Genomic DNA, 22,843 nt, shown 5'->3' with positions numbered 1-22,843 from the left:
CACCATCTAATGTGTGTTGGTGTTCTATCTTTTTATGACAGCAAATGTGAAGGAAAAAAAGGATTAGGCTTCTGAATTTCCACATTCCCCTTAAGAAACATAAACTCATGCCAGAGGCCAGAATGCGTTTTCACCAACCAATACTTATTTGACCTCAATTCTTTTGTGCCATGTAATGAAGACAGCACACCACAGGTCTGGGGAAGTGTTACAAATCATTATTTGAGGGTTCAATTGGCTATACACATTAAATAGTTGTTGGCCATCCATCATTCAGCCAACTGCTCTCTTTACCAACTTCACCATCAACAGATACCGTATATACTCGAGTATAAGCCGAGATTTTCAGCCCACTTTTTTGGGCTGAAAGTAACCCTCTCGGCTTATACTCGAGTCATACCCAGGGATCGGCAAGGGAGGGGGAGCAGATACTCACCTGCTCCTGGCGCGGTCCCTGCACATCCCTGGTTCCCCGGCAGCTTCTTCCTGTAGTGAGCTTTCACATGGTACTGCTCATTACAGTAATGAATATAGACCCGACTCCACTCCCATAGGGGTGGAGCCGCATATTCATTACTGTAATGAGCGGTACCATGTGACCGCTCACTAGAGGAAGAAGCTGCCGGCGCCTTGGAACAGACGTGCAGGGACACGCCAGGAGCAGGCGAGTATAGCGGGGGCAGTGCACGATATTCACCTGCTCCCCGTAGATTGCCTTGCGCTGGCGTGTACTCCGGAGGACAGAGAATGAACTTCAATCCAATATTGCAGCCAGCATGCAGCCAGCGGGTAAGGAAAGGGTGAATCAAACACCCGAAAACCCCGCCCATATGACCCAAAACTGGTCCCGCCAAATTCAGGTGACGGGTTCCCTTTAAGAACCCTCATCAGAAAGGAGGTTAAAAAACCTCCTTAAGACCCTTTCCCCACTAAAGGAAGATCTAAAAGTACGAAAGAAGCCAGGAAATATCCTTGGTTGTCTGATAATTCTACTGAGTCAGATGGGAAGGTTCAGTATGAGTCTTTTTCAAGTTCCACCTCATCGGAGATTGACACTGGGAGTGGACTTAGTTTTCTGCTAGAAGAAGTGGATCATTTAGTGAAAGCCGTGAGATGTACAATGGAGTTAATGGACCAAAGAAAGCAGGAAATCTTTTGAGGACATAATGTTCGGGAGCCTGGAACAGAAAAAAAAACTCTGGAGAGAATCCAAAGACCTGGACAGATGGGAGGATCGTACCAAGAGAAGTAGAGGATTCCTTTTCGTCAGTCCCTCACACGAGGGCAGAGAGCCCTCACAATTACTCTATTCCCGGGGGGGAGGTCTCTCTTCCTCCCGGCTTGGGAAAGGATTTCCTCCAGTGTCTGGATCCTCGGTCTAATGAGGTAATGCTTGAGGCTGGAGTTTCTCAAGTATCCACAAGTGAGATTTATTGTGACGTCTCCACGGGCATCCCTGCTGGAACAACTAGCGCTAGAGACAAAAGTCTTAAGCCTTATAGCAAAACAAGTCTTATTGGAAGTCGCATCAGAGAAAAGGAATAACGAGTTATAGGACAGGATGATAAACAGTTTGAGGGCATTAAACATATTCCTGAAAATTCCTGTATTGAAAATGGAATCAATAAAATCAGCCATAACACTGCTTTTTCCAGGATGCTATATGGCAGTCCTGGATCTAAAAGATGCCTACTACCATTTACAAATACATGTAGAATATCAGAGGTTTCTCAGGGTGGCCTTAACCGTAAACGTGGTGGTCAGGCATTTTCAATACAGAGCACTTCCCTTTGGTCTTACCAGTAGGCCCTTGGGTGTTTACAAAAATATCGGAAGTCTCAGCCCACCTTTGGGAGAAAGACAAATTTGATAATTCCAAATCTGGACGACTTTCTGATAGTAAACAGCTCGATTCCTCACTCTCATAAACAGGCAAAGGAAGTGTGCAACACCCTAATAAGCTTTGGATGGTGTTTTTAAATCTGGAAAAATCAAAACTAGAATCATTGAAAGCACAGATTTTCGTAGATCTCATGAGACTCCCATCTTCAAGAGTGCCGTCTTCCTAAGGAGAAAATGGAGAAGATGGTAAACATAGTCTCGATAATCCAGATATGTCAATCAGGAGAGCGATGTCCCTGCTAGGTTCCCTCACATTCTGTATTTTGGTGATCAGATGGCCCCAATTCCACACAAGAGAGTTGCAGTGGAGAATTCTAAAAAGCTAAGTAGCTTTGCAAGGGTAGCTAGAAGGCACATTAATACTTTCCCTAGTGGTAATCCACTCTCTCTCTTGGCAGTTAAGAATAGGGTCATTTCCAAAGTGGTACCCTCGGTATGCAGCATTTCTAGAGTGTTTACCACGGATGCTAGCCCCAGAAGATGGGGGTCTCATCTGGACAACCATCTAATCCAGGTGACACTTTCAGAGGAAGAGAAGTTGGCCTCCTCAAATATGTCGGAGCTTTTAGTAGTAGAGTATGCACTAAACAGGCTACTGCTTCTTCTACAGGGTCACCATGTAAGGGTGCTCTCAGACAACCAGGTCACAGTAGCTTACATAAATCACCAGGGAGGCACTTGCTCCAGGTACCTGATGTCAATTGCAAGGTGAATATTTATACTGGCAGAAGAGCAGTCCCTTTTGTTGTCAGACCTGCATATCAGAGGAAAAGAAAATTACAAGGCAGATTTCTTGAGCCGCAAACAGATGCGACAAGAAGAGTGGCCACTAAAAAAAAATCAGTGTTCGACCTGATTGTCTGCATGTGGGGTCTTTCAGAAACAGATCTTTTAGCAACCAATTAAAACAGGAAAGTAGAGAAATTCTGTTCCATTAATCCAAAGGAGAGCTCTCAGATGGTAGATGCCTTCCTGATAAATTGGAACTTCAGTCTACCATATGCGTTTTCTCCAGTATGTCTGATTCTATCAGTTCTAAAGATGATCAGGGAGGACAGGGCGAGGATTATTCTTATAGGCCCCTTCTGGCAAAAGAGGCCTTTTCCATCGCAGACCCCCTGGGTGCTTCCAGAAGCTCTGGACAGTCTCAAGGGCCAATATGTAATCACCAAGTGACTGGGCTACATTTGACAGTCTGGAACTTGAAGGGTAGATACTAGAAGGTAAAGGTTTTTCCTTTAATTTAGTTTCTACCTTATTCAGTAGTAGACAAATGGTTACAACAAGGAATATACTGTAGGACCTGGGAAAAAATCCTGTCCTCTACAGGTGCTACACTAGGCGGGAAGGTACCGTTTAATACGATCTTAGAATTCCTTCAGAAGGGACTAGAACAGAGCCTTTTGGTCAGCACCCTTAAAGTTCAAATTTCATCCCTAGGGCCACAGTATAGTTTATGACCTAGCAGGTAACAAGTGGGACTCTAGATCCATAAAAGCATGTACTAGGTCCAGTCCTGTCCCTACCTCGAAAATAATCTCCCTGAAAATAATCCTGTTGGTAACCTTGACGTCGGCTCTTAAGGTGAGTGACCTGCAGTCCTTATCGACAGATCCTTCCTTTACCCAGGTTCTGGAAGATAAGTTAATTTTGAAAACATACTTGGCTTATCTCCTCAAGGTAGTTTCTAAATTCCATAGGTCACAAGAGATGGCTTTACCATCCTTTTGTTCTGATACTAAAAATCATAAGGAGGAAAGGTTACATACTTTAGATGTCAGAATGTATCTATTACAATATTTGGAAGTCTCAGAACCTTAAAAAAAAAAAAAAAAGCTAGGTCTCGCGTTGTCTCCTTTCAGGGACCTAGAAAGGGATGAAAAGTATGAAAATATTCTAATCAAGTTGGCTCATATAAGCCATTAAGATAGCCTATATAGAGGAAGGTAGGGCTGTTCCGGAAGGTCTGAAGGCCCACTCCACAATAGCGATGGCAGCATCCTGGGGAGAGAGGTCGGAGGTCTCCATCGAACAGATCTGTAAGACAACATGGTCTTCCCCTTCTACCTTTTATATAAGCACTATAGGCTGGATCTGTCTTCCTCTTCTGACCTCACATTTGTGATAAGGGTTCTACAGGCTGTGGTCCTTCCCTAAAAGTCATTATTCTCTAATTCTTTCTTGATGCTGTCATTGGTGACAGAAAAATATGAAGTTACTTACCGGTAATGGGTTTTTTTTTTTTGGAACTCATGATGGCACCCTTATAGTTCCTCCCCTTAATAAGCGGTTTTCACTTCTCTGGTTGGTGGGTCTCACTTGATGGATGAAGGTACAGAGATTGTATATAACTAAAATAACTATTGAAGGTCCTCTCATGCTCTGTAATCCAACTGATGCAGGGAGAGTTGCTGCCCCTTTTTATCCTTTCAGTTTTCTGTCTTTGAAGGGCTCATCCCCCCCGGTCTTGTGGTGTTGTCATGGATTCCGAAAAAAATACATTACTGATAAGTGACTTCATATTTTCATCAAATTTCAGATATTATCTTAAATCAAACACAAAATATATCAAGCTAAATTTACCGCTAATATAAAGTACAATGTGTCACAAAAACAAAAAGGCTCAAAATCACTGGGATATGTGAAAGCGATCCAGCGTTACTGCCATATAAAATGACACATGTTGAATTAGAAATATGGGGATCTGTCATTAATGCCAAAATTGACTCTAAAGGGTTAAGATCACTTAGATACAGTCGGCTGAGAAGTAATGTACGGTACTTCATAAGCAATGGGTTAATAATGATGTTGTAGGGGCTTTGCTGCTGACATTTGGTGATTAAGGCTTCTTCCAGGTCAGTGTATGCTTAACCAGGAGCGTGTAATTTGCAGCAAATGTCACCAGGTTGTCTGAAACCAAACCTCTTGTGTGTTCTAGAACGTGTCATAGAAATTATTCCTTTAACCTATGCATCATCTTGCAAAGTGTACTACACATCTGCATGAAAGCATATTACAGCCATTTCTCAAGAGAAAATCTGTAATAGATTACTTTCAACTGAAGAGCTTTTACATCACCAGTGAGAACCTGTCCTCTGTGCTAATGAGATGCTTCAGGGTAATTAAGGTGTAAATGAGGGCTCTATTTCCACTAATTAAACAATTTTCTGTAGAATTGGTCAGGTAAAGTGACTATACACCACATGTTGGTATACAGATTAATGTGGTGTTTGGCAAGGATTTTCTTGTTTGTGTGTATGCATGTAAGAGTCTCCATGAGCCCTGATTCCACTTATCGCCTCCTAAGAACCCATTGTAACTTTCCTCATTGCATTCTGCCCAATGTCTGTTGGTAAGAATCAGTCTCGCACTCTCAAGTGGACTGTACTAAATCCTTCGCTAAGTGCCACTGTGGAAATATCAGAATGCTTTTAAGCTTTGATAGCAGATGGCCTGCATATCAAATAGTTGTGAGTCCCGTTAACTCTGTATAATTCAGCCTAACTTCTTTCAGTTCGCATAAAGCATGTTGTTGACGGCCTTGTTTATTCCTTTGCCTGCCTCCTTGAGTTACATAGATTTTACTTATGCATCCTTGGGAAATATTGCTCACTGCGGACAGCTGCAAGGCGCAATTTGAGTCGTAGTTCCTTTTCCTTTTGTAGCTATTCAAATTTTTGGCATTTCAGTGTAGCTATGTGTTTCCCCAAGGACTTAAAGGGATATCAGATCCGTGGGAGTCCCTACACCAAGCACCCACTTGACCAGCTCTTTGCAACTCCCCTTAATTCTGGATATACTTTTTGTAAAGAGCTTCAACACCATGACTCCATACACCATGTAGTGGCTGGTCTTGGGTACTACATCTGAGCTCCTATTGAAGTTAATGAGAGCTGAGCTGCAGATCCCATGGACAGCCTAATAATTGATGTATATATTGTTGACCTGTAGTAGGATGGCTCACCAATATTAAGACTTAAATAAACCTGTTAAATGGGTTTTCTCAGAGTTGAAAGTTATTCCTTATCCATAGGACACGAGATAACGTCCTAATTGCATTATTTAAACTTATTTCATAAGAATTTGTTTTTTAACATAACTTTAAAAAAATTGTGATAAGTTCTGCTTTTCACTCTGCTACTAAGTGATTTTCCCAGCTCATCTCCTTCCCTCCCTGCACAATAACCACTGTACAGGTGACAGAGCATGCCCAGAAAACTTACCTGTATAAACATTTTTCGTCTATCCTCTTGTGAGGCCCATGGAGCTGCTATAAAGCAGATCTCTAGAGTCCGTTACCAGAAACTGTTCTATTTGGTAAAAATGAGACCTTTCTAGGTTATTCATTCATTTCTCCTTACAAACTACTTTAGTTTTGTCTTGATTAATTTAACCTCCCGTTATCCTTAATGATGGTGACGAAACCTCTACATTTTGTTTTTGTTTAATTGGCCCCTGTCTATTCCTTTATCAGCCAGATATAGTTTACATCTGTACATCTTTCCCTGAGTAAAATACAGGTTTCACATTATTATTATTTATTGTTATAGCGCCATTTATTCCATGGCGCTTTACATGTGAGGAGGGGTATACATAATAAAAAAAAGTACAATAATCTTGAACAATACAAGTCATAACTGGTACAGGAGGAGAGAGGACCCTGCCCGCGAGGGCTCACAATCTACAAGCGATGGGTGACAATACAGTAGGCGAGGATAGAGCTGGTCATGCAGCGGTTTGGTCGATCGGTGGTTACTGCAGGTTGTAGGCTTGTCGGATTGAAGGTTTCGATGGTAGGCAAGAGTCTGATGTGTTGTGGTAGAGGGTTCCAGAGTAGGGGTGATACGCGAGAGAAATCTTGTATACGATTGTGGGAAGAGGGGAGTAGAGAAGGAGATCTTGTGAGGATCGGAGGTTGCGTGTAGGTAAGTACCGGGAGACGATGTCACAGATGTATGGAGGAGACAGGTTGTGGATGGCTTTGTACGTCATGGTTAGGGTTTTGTACTTGGAGTCTCTGGGCAATGGGGAGCCAGTGAAGGGATTGACAGAGGGGAAAGGCCGGGGAATAGCGGAGGGACAGGTGGATTAGTCGGGCAGCAGAGTTTAGAATAGATTGGAGGGGTGCAAGAGTGTTCGAGGGGAGGCCACAGAGCAGGAGGTTGCAGTAGTCAAGGCGAGAGATGATGAGGGCATGGACTAGGGTTTTTGCAGCAGATTCTTCGTTGAGGAATGTACGGATTCGTGAAATATTTTTGAGTTGAAGTTGGCAGGAAGTGGAAAGGGCTTGGATATGTAGTTTGAAGGAGAGATCAGCGTCAAGGATTACCCCGAGGCAGCGAGCTTGTGGGACTGGGGAGAGTGGGCAGCCATTTACTGTAATGGATAGAATGGATACATTATGGAAAGATATTATCTTTTTATGGTTTTGTGCCCTACATGGCTCATAGAAAAACTGTGTTCCAGACTTTAATGTCCCAGTCACCATGCTGTGTCCAACCCTCTTTTTCCGTTTATTGGTCCTCTGCTCGTTTGCTCTGGCCATCCCTGGCATCATGTGGAGGAGGAATGACATTTGGAGCAGCCACATATAACAGATGTGCATTGAGGCAAAATCATGTTTTCATCTGCCAGTAGCCACAGTGTCAAATTTATGCTAAGCGCTTCATAAAAGACAGGACATGTGGCATACATACATAATGATAGCTGCTCAATCTCATTACCGACAGCAGAATGTAAGAAACCGAACTGTAGAGGAACCATGTCTGCTCTTCACATTTTCAGTCTCCTCTTGTCTTTTTACAGTAACTTCTCCAATCAACCTTTTCAGCTTTCTTGATCGCTCCTATATGAAGAGTGGTCTTGAGTTCAAAAACGCTTTTAAGGCAGCTATACTCCAAGTCTAGTATGTGATACAGGACACTAAGCTTGTCCTACAGTGATATTATAAATGGTGCAGTTTCTTTTTAGGATTATTATAATTATTCCATAACACATTTGGCAGCTCACATTATAGAAGGGCCAATCAAAGGATAGTGGGAGATTTACAAGTTGAAGCTTTAGGTCTCCTACAAGAACAGTATCTCTATCTTTCTCCTACCCATTAACATTTCGGGGGAACTTCTTTTTGAGTTGAAGCTGGTCAGCTCTTATGCTAGGGTAAAATGTCGCTGGCTTTAAAACAAAATCCAACCATGTAATACATAAACAAGATTGAAAAATAGTTTTGTGGGTTTTTTTTCCCAGAGTTGCTCTACCCAGTAATAGGGAAAATGGAATGGGGTTGTTTGTATGAGATTCTTCCTCACTCACAATTCATTTATGCTGAAATCCACTTTTTCATGCAAACCCATATTAGACAGTAATCCTAGTCCTTTCCATTTTTGCACAAAAATCCTCTGCTTATGTAAGGACAGATCTTTGCTGTATAGACGTGTCGGTGGAAAGTTTGTTATGAAATTATTTCCTATCATTGATTGTGTGCAATGAAATTATTTCAGTATATTTTTGCCTATTTTCTTGTGCAGTTTGTGAAGAAGGCTTCTTCCTGCATCAGAAGACGTGTGTGAAGTCTTGCCCTCCTGGTTTCACTACCAGTGTCCAAAGCATCCAATACACACTGGAGAACAGCATCGAGCCTCTGCTGGCCAATGTTTGTGTGGCTTGCCATCCGTCATGTTCTACCTGCAAGGGTACCGGTGCAAATGACTGTCTGAGTTGCCCTGCACACTCGCACTACAATCAGCTGGACTTCTCCTGTTCACACCAAGTCCAAATTAGCAGAGAATCTCCACCACTGAAAGAAGTGGTGGAAGAAGTAAGTGCCGTCACCTCAAACTTGCCAATAATTGTGGCCAGCCTCAGCTGTGTCATGATTGTTGTCGTCTTTGTCTCAGTTTTTCTGTTCCTTCAAGTACGCTCTGGGGTGATCCTGGGAAAGAAGAAATTATACATGTTGGACAGTGGGATCATCTCTTATAAAGGGATCCCATCAGATATGTGGCAAGAAGAAGGATTTTCAGAATCTGAAGTTGAGGAGTTTGATCCTCGAAACGAGAGAACTGCTTTTATAAAGCAACAGAGTGCCCTTTGATGACAGATCTAACATCAGCCCAAACGTCATGTCATGATACCGATTCCATTTAGGTTTCCTTACAACACTGGACCAATCTGTGTAGTTATTGAGGTAACATCCGCATATGATGATCATGATTCCTTCCAGTGCTATGGCTAAAGCCTAGGGAACGTCTAATTTTTTTTTCTCATGTACGTATTGTTTGTTTGTTTTTTTTTGTTTTTTTTTGTCTATTCATTTTTTGTTCTCCATTTCTTCATCTCCATTCCCCTTGCCATATGTCCTTGTGTGTCTGTGTGGGTTTGTATATTTTTTTTTCTAAAACATTGCCTGTTTTCCAGGATTGTTTTTATACGTACAGTGCCTATGAAATATCCATGTTTTTCCGTGCCTGCATGACTTTGATGCAGGTACCATGAACCCTTTCAGTGCCAGAATGAGGACCTATTCTTCAAGAATGTGACGGTGGTTATATTTTTTCCTGGCAAGTAAGTACAATTCAAGAGGTACTTTGGAAGCCTAGAAAATGAATAGCCTCGCTGACAGAAAACTCCTTGTAGGTTGTAAACCATTTTACAGCAATTCAGTGGAAAACAGTACATCAAAGTGTCCGTTTGGGATTGGTAATCTATGTAGAGAAGCAAGGTCATGTCTCATACACTAATAGGATCGTCCGCCTAGTCTTGGCAGAGGGATCTCCCAGCCAACATGCTGCAGAATATTAATGTGCTTCAGTGAGTATCCGGCATTGCTGCAGGTTGTACAACACATACACGGGTATTTGCACTTTAGGGGCGCACACAGCTATAGGATGTCTGTTCATAATCCTCACTTTCACCATTAAAAATAAGTCTTGGTCCATAGGTTATGTTTAGAGCAAGGCTGCTGCACGTTCAGTAATGTGGCCATAAGAGTTACATCACATGCTGTGCTTGTTTCTCAGCTCTTCACATTCACAGGGGTGTGGGTAGGCTACCCGCAATGTACTGAGGGTTTGCTATATTCCGCCCTCCCCTCAATGCACTACTGATTTTGACCACAGACTGAGGGGGAACCATCGAGCACAGTTGTGTAGATACTTGTATAAACTCTGTTGTAGAATATTTTCCATATCTTTTTATGAATGGCAAAAGGAAGATAATTGCTGCTGTTTAGTTTTTTCACCAAATTACTTCTCCATTGTGAGAAATGCTGCTATATCTTTCAAGGTGTAAGAATGTCAGGGTTTTTACCTGCATCGTGGTGGTTCGAAAACCAAATCATAGCCTGCTCCCATGCATTGTATATACTCTATCTATATGTCCTTTTTTCAAGATCATAATGTAATAGATAGCGGAAGTGTCAGAATAGTGAAAAGGAACAACATTTGTCTAGATTTTTTCATTTTTCCTAGTGAAGAAGGCCCTATGATTTATCGTTGCCTTTGCGCTTGTTTTTTGTCTAGTTTTGTGTGTTTTGCACCTTTTTTTTTTTTTTTTCACAAATTTTATGTTCTTTTGGATTCTAGTTTTTAGTTTCTTTGCAAGGATAATCCACTGAAAATGCTGAGAACCCAAGATTCAAGAGGTACTCGCAATTCTCCAACATTAAGTAGTACATACTATAGCAACACTAGAACAGTTAAGTGCATAGATTGGCACCTTTATTATAATGATGTTATTGCATAAGTTGGCAGAAATCACCAGAGCAATAAGCGTAGTTTTTGGAGCCTGTTAAGAAGCCATAGAGGAATCCGTTATTCTCAGCTCTACAATAGTCGGGAGTGCTCAATAAAACTTGCCAGATTCTTGCAGCTTTCGAGGCATAATTTAGAGGCATTGAGTTAATTTTTCTGTTCCTATCTGCGGTAACTATTAAGCCAGAATTTTGGTCCATGTAGGTTAGTAAATCGGTCCTATTGTGCTGAATCATATTCTTAACCACCTTAATGTGCATTTTAACTTGGACTTTTATGTGAGTTGAGATTTGGGGCCACACAATGTTCCTAGGACCATGCAGGACCAGGCAAGAACACAAGGTGAAGTTCATGTGGACTTTGCTAATTAGTCCCAAGTCCTAATTGTTCCTAAGCATAGCTAACGTAAAACCAAAAATATGGATAACTAAAAGGAATGATTAAGTAGAAAGAACATAGCTTAATGGTCATAAAAAATTTCCTGTGCATTTTATACATGGCATGAACATGTAACATGTAGATCTCGGGAATGAACATATCGCATGTAGTGTGCAGACTATAGTAGACTGAACACATATCCCATATAAATAGATATACGGTATATTGCATTCCCTGTGCTTGTCGGGTGTATAATGAATATGGTATATGTGCAGATTATAATGAAATTAACACATTTCCCATATAAACAGATGTATATTGTATTCTCTTTGCTTGTTAGCATGGGGACTGAACATGGATTACGTGCAGATTGTTCTGGAATATATGTTTATATGGGATATTTGCTCATTCCCCTGTAATCTACACATATTCCATGTTTAGTCCCCATGTAACAAGCACAGGAATATAATATACATCTGTTTAGATGGAAAATGTATGAATTCCACTATAATCTGCATAAATTCTATATTTATTCCATGTCTAAGATGCCCGGGAAACCTTTTACATCTCTTTCACTTTTGGACCAATGTTATGATGTTCATTCTTTTTAGTCATTTCTTTTGTTCATTGTTTTTTGTACCCCCCCAAAGTATGCTAGTAAACTCCTCATGTTTGTCACATACAGTAATGTGCAGTTCATGAAACCTTTTGAGTAGTTCTCAACTAACATTTAATACTGGAGGTTTGTTTCTATATGATGCATTTTAGATTGATAAAAGTACCCAAACTGCTCCTGTGCAGATGTAATAATATTGCTGGTGGGTGTATCACATCTGGCTGTAATAGTGGCTTATATGACCTGCCCATAGTTCACCCATGTTCTTTTTTAGCTAATAAGGGGCAGACTTGCAATGTGGTTGTAAGTCAGACTGAAGGTACAGGCTTAATACCCACAGTCGATATTGTGGGTAACTACCTCTGAAATTATCACTTCCCAAGTAGTGACTGTATATCAGTACAACAGACATTAAGGGGTTGTCCGGTCTAAAATGAAAAGACTGTAGTGACTCTTTGTGACTGCAGACTTTTCAATCTTCCCAGTGCATGCACTGTGTGCTCCGGGGATTGGTCGGTTCTTGAGCCGGGAATGGCAGTGATGTATGCAATATTCATACTCCTGGGGAGAAGCCATCGAGTGGGCGTGACCTTGCTACATACAAGTATATGGAGCGAGCAAAACCAAAAGAATAGCTTCACACAAGGCAACGTACTGAAAAATATATATATCTTTATTAAACACTATTCATATAAAAAAGCACAGAAATGCCCAAAAATGCAGGAAAAAAGACGGTGGGGTACCGCCGAACATCACCCCCAAGCCCTACTCCATGATGCAGCCTAAAGCTTGCACCTAGTGCATAATGAATGATCCATTTATAAAGATAAATATACATAATGCTTCAAATGTGCAAGAGACAGGACCATAAAGTGCAAAAAATGCATGCATAGGTAAAAACTGAGCATATACATATACCCAAATAGGAGATATGAGGTATACAGATATAGTAAAACCACGGTAAATGCACAAAATGAGCAAGCATGCAACACTGTCACCAATGCAAGTAAAGATCAAACGTGTATAAGGACTTAAGGCATACCGTAGTTACCAATGGGGGAGCGCCCGGAGGACCCACCTCATATCTCCTATTTGGGTATATGTATATGCTCAGTTTTTACCTATGCATGCATTTTTTTGCACTTTATGGTCCTGTCTCTTGCACATTTGAAGCGTTATGTATATTTATCTTTATAAATGGATCATTCATTATGCACTAGGTGCAAGCTTTAGGCTGCATCATGGAGTAGGACTTGGGGGTGATGTTTGGTGGTACCCCACTTTTTTTTCTCTGCATTTTTGGGCATTTCTGTGCTTTTTTATATGAATAGTGTTTAATAAAGATATATATATTTTTCAGTACGTTGCCTTGTGTGAAGCTATTCTTTTGGTTTTGCTATATGTTCTGCTTCATGGCCCCTCAAGGGATTTATTAGGTGTTCTCTATATGGAGCGAGACCACGCCCATTAGATAACCACACCCACTGGACGCAACCGCGCCGTCACTCTTGTATGGAGTTAGGCTGCACCCACTAGACTGCTCCTGCCCAGGTGTCTGCTCCGAAACCGGCGCTGGGGGATTCAAAAGTCTGCAGTCACACGGAGTGACTGCAGACTTTTAATTTTAGATTGGACAAACCCTTTAAGTGATTTCCATGATTGATTACTTATCACTAGATTCGTATCAAGTCCTTACAGATTTCAAGACCTCTGCTTACAGTTAAGTACAAATTTCCATTGTTAACTTCCATCGAATACAAATCTGTCCCAGTCTTGTGATGGACACACGGGTACTTGGCTCATTACTAGACAGATCTGATAAAAGTACAGTATCTGTAATGAGAATGAAGGGAAGTCCTCTGTATAAGTCCCTACTAAATCACAGCAGGCAGAGATTCTGAAAACTATGAGAAATTGATACAGAAAGTGTATAGAGAAAACTAAATTAGTTTTGAATTATGAAAAGTACTGGTAATATATCTGCTGAAACCAAATTACTCCTTGTCTGATCTTACTTGGAGGTGACCGACCCATGCAAAGGTCACAAAGTGACAATATGTGCAAACATCATTGACTGTGAACTTCACCCTTTACTGTATGCAAGTAAACTTTGCTCATCTAGGTTAATGATTTTCATGTTGTAGAACACCTTGTACGGGGCATATAAACCTCTGTAGAGTTGAGTTGCACCAGTCCCTTATTGTGTATACAATAGGTAACAAATAACATATATGGTTTAGATGCTCCTATAGGGTGCAAGGGAAAATTTATGAAGGTTGACTACGCATATTGTAGAGGTGGATGGCTGGTGCAGCTTTGGGATACCTGGGCGCCAGAATCTGCAATGTACGCGAGCTATGACTTGGTGTACTACGAGTTGTGCAAATATTGGCAATTTTTTTCATGGCATTACACAGGCATAAAGCACCTGATGAATTCCCCTTGCTATGTTTAGTCTCCCAGATTAATCAGATAGTGTTATAAACATACAGTAGATGGCGTTGCGAAGTGCCACACTTTTATATATGGCTTCACATAATGTATTTATGACCAGTGTGATGGGTCAGTTTTCAGTGGCATATCAATGACTCCAGATTGTGACTTATTGGTGGTTTATTACGGCACGTACTGCCAACTATACTGGAGACACTAAAATACACAGGAATCCCAATAGAACCAAACCCAGAGTGGGACCGCAGCGGTGCCGGCAGTATGCTCCAGCTGCTTGTGTAAACCATATAGTCTAGTTTCCTGAAGATTAGGAAATCTCCTCTTGGCTTCACCTCATTCTCAGGAAAAAACATCAATTTCAGGATCTTTTGCTTTATATTTTTTCTTATATAGTTGATGGCAGAAATACAGCCGGGCTTTTGCTGTCCACATTCGCACAAGTCCACTCTTGCTAGACAGGAAACACCTGGTGTATATTCTGCTCCAGAATAGGAACTGAAATATCCTGTTATAATGGCCAAAAACAATTTAAAATTCCCTGCATTTATGATCTTTTCCGGCAGTGCATATGAACTGAAACCGTGGATGCCTGTATTATAGCAAGTAACAATAGCCACAGGAGAATCTGCCATATTCACAAGGACTGTACACCATTTTTAATCCTGATTCATAAATAATAATGGCATGCAGAGAGATCAACATTTCGCCTTATGGTATTATATTTATGTCATTTGAGGTGGTGGAGAATAAGTTATCATGGTTTCAATGGCTGCTTTTTTTTTCTTTTTCCAATTCCCTTTCTTTTTTTGTTTTTGTTTTTTTGGTGTCCAACAGAATATTTTCTGTCTCAGGAATACATTACATGTAGTACATTTTTCTAGTAGACTAATGGCCCATTCAGACAAGCTAGTAATCTGGAAACAAGCATTTGTAAGAACTCTTTACCAACTATTCACATATCATGCTCGAAAACACTCGACAGATGAGAAAAAAATAATAATTTCTTGGTTTTGGTTGGTTAATTCTTAACTTTGATTTTTAAGCTTGCTTATCGGCAGCATTTTGGCCTGTGTCAACAGGTGATGTGCTGCCGATAACATGACATTCTATACACACAGGGCAATCCGTAACGATTGTCCTGTCCTCGTAGAACATTAGGCATCCTGTGTAAACATGTCAGTAAACAAACCTCAACTGACTTGTGTATAGGCCATTGGTGGTCATTTAGTGTCCTGGATTATGCTGTGTAAACTCATTATAAGACCTCATACATATAGTGGAGCCATATACAGGAACATATACGACTTCTTACAGGTGCCACAATGTCAAATTCTTTTCTAGACATGATCCAGTTTTAGACCCTTTTGTTTTCCTAATTTATATGGAATTGTACAAAAAATCCTGGATGTCTCCAGATGAATGTAGAGGCATGTAGAGTTATAGTAAAAGTCCAATGCTCATGTGAGGCTATGGTCACACTAGCGGTATTTGGTCAGTATTTCACATCAGTATTTGTTAGCCAAAACCAGGAGTGGGTGATAAGTGCAGAAGTGGTGACGTGTTTCTATTATACTTTTCCTCTATTTGTTCCACTCCTTGTTTTGGCTTACAAATACTGATGTAAAATGCTGACCACATACTGATAGCGTGACCGTAGCCTAAGGGGGTCCTATCCCAGCTGCATCTAACAGTCCTGGTTCTGCAGGGTCATACCGTTAAGGGACAAACTCATCCAACAGATTTGGAGTTAATAATTACCGTACTTTTGATGCCACAGGAAGTTCAAAGCAGTCAGATGATACAAGCCTATGTGTAGGAAAAAGCTCTCAGCGGTTTTAACCCCAGAAATCATCTAGTGTCTGATTTTTACACACTCTGCGAGTCTAGCAACAGACTGCCAACAACATATTAGTGAATAATTATTAACTGCAAGTGGATAATTATTTTTGAAGTGTCTGCTCATTATGTTAGTAGTCATTACATGGTAACATTACAGAAATGGTGCAGGGCAGGAGAGAAAAGAACTAAACTGTCACTGAAAGGGTTACATTGCATCTAAATGTAAGATTGGATCTGAATTAACAGAAGGCGCTGAAGACACAAGCATTGTTCTAAGGGCTTGTTTCCACTTGCGAGAAACACGTCCGTATCTCGCATGTGGAAACCAAGCTGTGGCGCCGGCACTCCAGAGCGGAGCGTGCGGCTGCATAGGAACACATGGAGCCGCACGCTCCGCTCTGGAGTGCCGGTGCCCCAGCTTGGTTTCCACATGCAAGATACGGACGTGTTTCTCGCAAGTGGAAACAAGCCCTTAGACACATATTGGACACCCTATTTGTAGATGGCAAGTAGTGCCCTGTGTCAGACATCTCATCTGTCCTCGCATTGTTTTGGTGTGTTTGCTTTCGGCATGCTGTTTGACATGTAGTTTAGTGTTTTGTTGTGTTTTTTTCATTTAGTTTTTCTTTTCTTTTTTTTTTAATTTAACATCCTCATCCTGTCAGAAAAGCACCGATTTTAAGGAATCGTAAATTACTCGCGTGCCTTCTCCCCATTTCTGTTAAGACTTATTAGAAATCTCGCTGCTTGTCTGAAAATTTCAGCACAAATCTGTCAGCGGCCTGAGAACATCATCACCACAAAATGTCGCTAAATGAGCAATAAAATGGTGTTCTCTGCTGTGACAGCTGGGTGCTGGGGGCACGCCTTGTTCAAGGATACCCTAAGAATGTCATTTTACACGTGTTGTATAGAGACTTACTGATCAAGGTCTGGAGACTTCCTTCAAAACTATTTTTCTAGAGTAATTTAACCCAATTTGCAGGACCGTCCGCTTGTTCTGAAATGGAGTCGGTTACTCTGAAGTTCAGCAGAATTGCTGCCACATAAGACTATATTTATACAATCCTCTCCTGCAACATAGAAGAATTTTCTGGTTTCTGTATGGATTGTATGGATCTTCTTTAGAAATTGGAATCACTTGTATGTGCAAATGGACAATTTCCGGCTCAAGGAGAGAAAATTAAATGGAAAAACTATTTTTGTATATTTTTTTGTGCACAGTAAATTTTACTTGTAATTTAAACAATACGAATTGCTTCTGACAATTTTTTTTATTTAATGGATGTTGATATAATGTTGACTAGAAAGATTTAAAGTTATTAAATATTCAAAAACTATGCAACTTGATAGAAGTGTCTGTGATTTTTTTTTTTGCCATGAATGAAAGGATAATAAACAATACCAATGGCTGCTCTTATTAATGTGGAAATTTCAACAATTTTCAAGACCTCTAGTTGTCAGTGAATTAAACATTCTTTTTTTTACTTACCGTAAATACATGCATTTGGGGCTGAAAAAAAAATATTTGTAATTGTCTCATTAAAAATGTTGCACCATTTGGCTTTTATAGGCTCTGTTTTCCTGCACATGCAACAGAGACTATAATAGAAGGCAAGCCGTGAAAAATTTACATACATTTAAGAAAAGATTGCAAAGATGAACAACCTCTAAGCTTTATTATCAGGAATATCAGGAAAGCTTTTAACAAAAACATGATTGTATGTAGAAATTTGAGGAGAAGCTTATCGCAGGATCAAACCATGATTACAAGCCATGAAAATGTCCAGGTGGACTTTTGTAACAGTCATGAAATCTGCTACAGAAATAATCATATGTATTTAATGCAGAAAAGCCACGGCTCGCCCCACAGGATATCTTACTGTATTATGAGGACACACACAAGCTGATGGTTGGGGGAGGCACAGAATGGCATCATGGGCCAAATCGAATGCTAGTTTTGAGATATAGCAATAGGGCCAATGTTCTTGGGATATTCTAAATTTATTCACTTGGGCAAATTGAGTTTTTAAAAAACAACAAAACCGTGAAGATTGGATAAACCCACAACACTACCACAGACTGCACAGCTGTACTTGGTCCCACATTGCTTTCACACAGTACATTTGATGTTTTTTAAAGCCAAGAATTGATTGTAAAGTGAGGGAAAGTATGTTTGAAATCTTCCACTTCCTTCCATCTTTTTTAATCCTGCCCTAGTTTTGGCTTCAAAAGTTGCGACAAAATTACATGTGACAAAGAACGAATCTTGACAGCAAGTTTGAAAAGATCTGACACAGCGCTCTAAATCCAGGTCTTGGGGAGTGACTTTCCAATGGTGCAAGTGACATAAAGTCTGTCCTGGTCGTGGACAGGTAAGATCTTGTATGGTTTCATTCTGTGGAGTGTGATGGAACATCTGTGTGATATCCGTTTTTTACAGATACATTTACATTATTAGGAAACTTAATTTGATCATGTGCATTTTTTTTAAATGTATGAAAAATAATCACACCAGTTTTATGGATGGAACTGGATGACTATTCATATGCTCATCTGACCCGGGCCTCAAAGCAACACTAAATCTAGAATCGGTGTGTGCAAGTGTGAGAACAAGGATGACCAAGGAAATAGCTCATCTCCTGGCACTCGAGAGAATTCTTTGTTTTATCACATTTCTGATAACAATGAGACAAAATAATAAAGTCCAAGTTTTATAAGTTTTATATTAGAGCAGAGCTGTCATCCGACTATACGCCCTATGTAAGAGCGGCATAGTATAGAGAGGTCTATTCTAAAACCAGCATAGTATTGTTTTAGACAATATGCGCCATCAAAAAAATATACGAGATTAATAGTTTAGGTATTCATTAAGGAAATGTTGGCTAGATGCTTTTTATTAGCATACATGGCACCCTAACTATCACGGTGGGGAGTGCGACCACATAATGAATGAATCAAACTCATAACTATGGCCTGTGTCTTCTAATCTATTATCAAAGTGGCATAATATTTTCTGATCCACAATACTTTCTGAGCTGTTTGGCTACTAATCCACCACCATACTATACCGCCTTTAATACAGAGAAGCAAAATCTTATGTTACAGAACCTGTCAGGTGATTTATGCTGTTGTTTCAATGTAAAATGCATAGTTGACTACAATAACTGAGCCTATTCACAATGTGAGCTCCCTACGGTTGAAGGTGCATGAATCACCTGAAAGGATTCCTATACATTATATAATATATATATATATATATATATATATATATATATATATATATATATATATATATATTGTGTGTGTGTACACATTATACATATACAAGTATATAAAACCTACACATCTATATTCTGCAGGTACTCAGTGTTGATGAAGGATCCTTCTTTGTTTACTAGTGTCAGAGGTCAATGCATGTCACTGTGACATCCTTTTTTTGGTTCTGCGCTCCAGCCTTTAGATGGTAAACTGGCTCCTGTAACACTGTCCTGCATGTTAACCCTTCAGTTCCTAGTCGCAGCACACTTCCCACTTGCGGCCTATAGCTTCCTGTACAAATGACCCAGTAAGGCTACTTTCACACTAGCGTCGCTTGCTGTACATCACAATGCGTCGTTTTGGAGAAAAAACGCATCCTGAAAAGTTGCCCGCAGAATACGTTTTTTTCTCCATAGGCTTGCATTAGCGACGCATTGCTACGTATAGCCACACGTCGCATACGTCGTGCGACGGATGCGTCGTGTTTTGGCAGGCCGTCGGCACAAAAAAAGTCACATGTAACTTTTTGTGCGTCGGGTCTGCCATTTTCGACCGCGCATGCGCGGCCGAAACTCCGCCCCCTCCTCCCCGGAACTCACAATGGGCAGCGGATGCGTTGTAAAACTGCATCCGCTGCCCACGTTGTGCTACAATAACACACTGTCCGTCGGGCCGACGGTTTGCGACGGCCTGTACCGACGGACTAGTGTGAAAGTAGCCTAACTGGTCCCCACTAGCACTGGAATAAAGTGCTAACCCTATCCTAGGCCAACAAGCTGCTGCAGGCTAATCAATGTAAAACCACATGACTGTCACATAAAACAGATCCATACAGTAAAATTTGAGAAGTCTCCAGAGAGTGTGTTTGATTGACTTCTCCACCTTTACACCTACACAATGAGGCCTGACATTGACCTGCGCCAGCGTGTAGTCTGACAGTGTCTCTGAAGATTTCATCCTCATACCTGAAAGTAGCCAGAACACCATTAGTTATCTATCACGCAGAGGTTTGCATGATCCTCCAAGGATACAGTATGTCCCTTTTTCTGTTTTCGCATTCATAATTTTCAAAAGCCACAACATTTATTTTTATGTAAGATAGATATATATAGATATATAAATTTTTTTTTTTTTCTTCAAAATATACTGTAGTTTTAAAGTCACAATTTTTTGCCAAAAACTTGTCTGTATTTTGTTACATTTGTGTTAAATTTTGGTATGGGTTTACTGTAAAAAAAAAAAAAAAATCACTTTACTGATCACAATAAATACAGACCCTTGCGAAAATATTCAGCTCCTTGGAACTTTTTAACCTTTAACAACATATCATGCTTCAAACATAAAGATACCAAATGTGAATTTTTGGTGAAGAATCAACAACAAGTGGAACACAATTGTGAAGTTGAATGAAACTTATTGGTTATTTTACATTTTTGTGGAAAATCAAAAACTGAAAAATGGGGCGTGCAAAAGACACTTTCGCAAGGCACTGTATGTTGATTGTATTGTACAGGATGTTACCCCCCACCGATCAGTGAGTAATTAAATTCAACGGCTTCTATTCAGATAAATCATATTGAAAAGAAAGGTAGGTGTTATGCTGTACCTGGCCGCGGCTGCTACACAATGAATGTGCAAGGTGCAACTCCATTCAAAGTGTTAACATGTGGTTGGAGCATATAACCGCTGCCCAGTAGGGTCACTGGACCCCACTAATCTGACCAGACAACCTCTTTAAAGGGATACAAAATATCTGTTACTTAGTAGCTTGTTTTTCTTACAAATATGTGGTTATTTTATTAGTTTATTATTTTCAGTACCTTTATGGTGTGGAAAAAAAAAATCTTTGAATATTTCAGCTCTTTTTACACATAATCTACTGCTAGGTAAAGATGTATCTCTACTTACAGTACAGTAAACCTGTAAAGAAGAAAAATTACATTTTGTTCTATAGGTAGAGAAAGTTTTCTTACACTCTATAATGAATCCTGTGAAGGCATTTGCTTGAACAGAATATGTGAGACTCTAAATCGGAACTACTTTAGTTGAATGGTGAGTAGGTAATTCTGCCAGCCCTACCTCATTACACGCTATGATTTAAAAGAAGACTCTGAAGAACTAGGAATCTCAATGTCTATTTATTGGCCTCTTTGTAATAAAGTTCATGCGTTCCTGTTCTTGCATGAATCAGCAAGCCTGACAATTATGAAGATGGTGGAAGACACCCTAGACTGCCATGAGTTTTATCCTGTCAGATTGCACCACTAATTAAAAAGAACCCTCTGACTATAAGACCAGTCACATGGTGTTTCAGTGCAGAAACTTTGCAAGACGGAAAAGTACCCTCATGGGTTTAGAAGTCATCAAAGCTTTTCTCTCATGTCTTTTGTGTTTTTATCTAAAGGTGAAATAAAGATGTATTGAATTTTGCTTGTTGTATTGGCTTCACAGTGTGATGGAGTCAGTGGTGTATATTGATTGTGGTTTTTAAATGAAATATACATTCTTAAAATGTAACAATTAAATACCAGTGTCATAAAAAAGCAAAGTATGAATTTTTGTACCCCACTTTTATGTTCATATTGCATTTGATACTTATTTTTTGAAGAAACTAAGAAAATAATGCAGTGTGAGCTTTGCATTTTTCACTGTTGAGGCATGCTGTATCAACCACCAGGGGCAATGCGATCCTGGTTTCAGAGGTCGTGACCGCGCCTGTGCACGAGTGGGGCTCAACAACCTCTATTTCAGCTGGATGTATAAGAGCACGCACATTCAGCTGAAATGTATTGAGACGCAGAGTTCTGTCTGGTCCTTGCAATACATTCCACCTGCCAATTAGAGGCTGGCGTCGGCGAGGCACGGACAGACTGCGCATGGCAGTGATGTCATGCACTACCTGTTGCATGCAGGAAGCTGCCGGCTTCGGAAGAGGACATGGCAGGGGAGCTGAGGGAAGGTGAGTATAATAACTTTTGGTGGTGATGATGGTGTCAGTGAAAGGGTCAGCACTAATGATGAGCGAGTATACTCGTTTCTCTTGTTTCCCCGAGCATGCCCTGTTGGTCTCCCGAGTATTTTGACGTGCTCGGAGATTTAATTTTCGTCGCCGCAGCTGCATGATTTGCGACTGCTAGACAACCTGAATACATGTGAGGGTTGCCTGTTTGGGAATTCCCACGTGTATTCAGCCTGTCTAGCAGTCGCAAATCATGCAGCTGTGGCAATGAAAACGAAATCTCTGAGCTCTTCAAAATACTCAGAGACTACCTGAGCATGCTCGGGAAAAGCTGAGCAACAAGTATACTCGCTCATCACTACTCAGCACCTATGTCTCACTATGTCTGGGACTGCTGAAGGTGTTTGTTCTGGTAATCCGAATACTCGGGAGGAGACAGGTGCTGACCCTTTCACTGCCATCGTCAGTACTCCAAGTGAGTACGTTCTAATATCAATGCAACTGAAGGCAGGCAAATGGACTGGGGAAAATCAGAGGTTTGGAAGCCACTTGCAAGCAATTTTTTACAGGTGTGTTATTGATTATGCACAGTGCGGGGCGGGGATTCAGCAACAGGGTGGCCGCACTGCCCGCACAGGCGCAGTCAGGCACCCTGCATCTGAGCTGTGACTGACAATGAAGACTGCG

General features: G+C 40.6%; 1 protein-coding gene across 3 annotated transcripts in view; it reads left to right on the top strand.

The window, feature by feature from the left end:
* The window catches only part of FURIN (furin, paired basic amino acid cleaving enzyme), a 297,012-nt gene that overhangs the window by 262,361 nt on the left and 11,808 nt on the right, over nucleotides 1-22,843 (top strand). For 2 of the 3 annotated variants that reach the window (XM_077263562.1, XM_077263563.1), the window contains one exon: nucleotides 8,430-12,318. The exons of the other annotated variant lie outside the window; for it this stretch is intronic. In XM_077263562.1, the coding sequence (XP_077119677.1) occupies nucleotides 8,430-8,995 (566 nt within the window). In that variant the 3' untranslated portion in view covers nucleotides 8,996-12,318. Of the gene's footprint in view, nucleotides 1-8,429; nucleotides 12,319-22,843 lie in introns of those variants that run through there. 3 annotated transcript variants of the gene reach the window in all.

Source organism: Ranitomeya variabilis, chromosome 5 (assembly GCF_051348905.1).
Source record: "Ranitomeya variabilis isolate aRanVar5 chromosome 5, aRanVar5.hap1, whole genome shotgun sequence".
Classification (NCBI taxonomy): Eukaryota; Metazoa; Chordata; class Amphibia; order Anura; family Dendrobatidae; genus Ranitomeya; species Ranitomeya variabilis.
The sequence above is the reverse complement of the archived record's forward strand: the minus strand, read 5'-3'. Positions and strand labels throughout refer to the sequence as shown.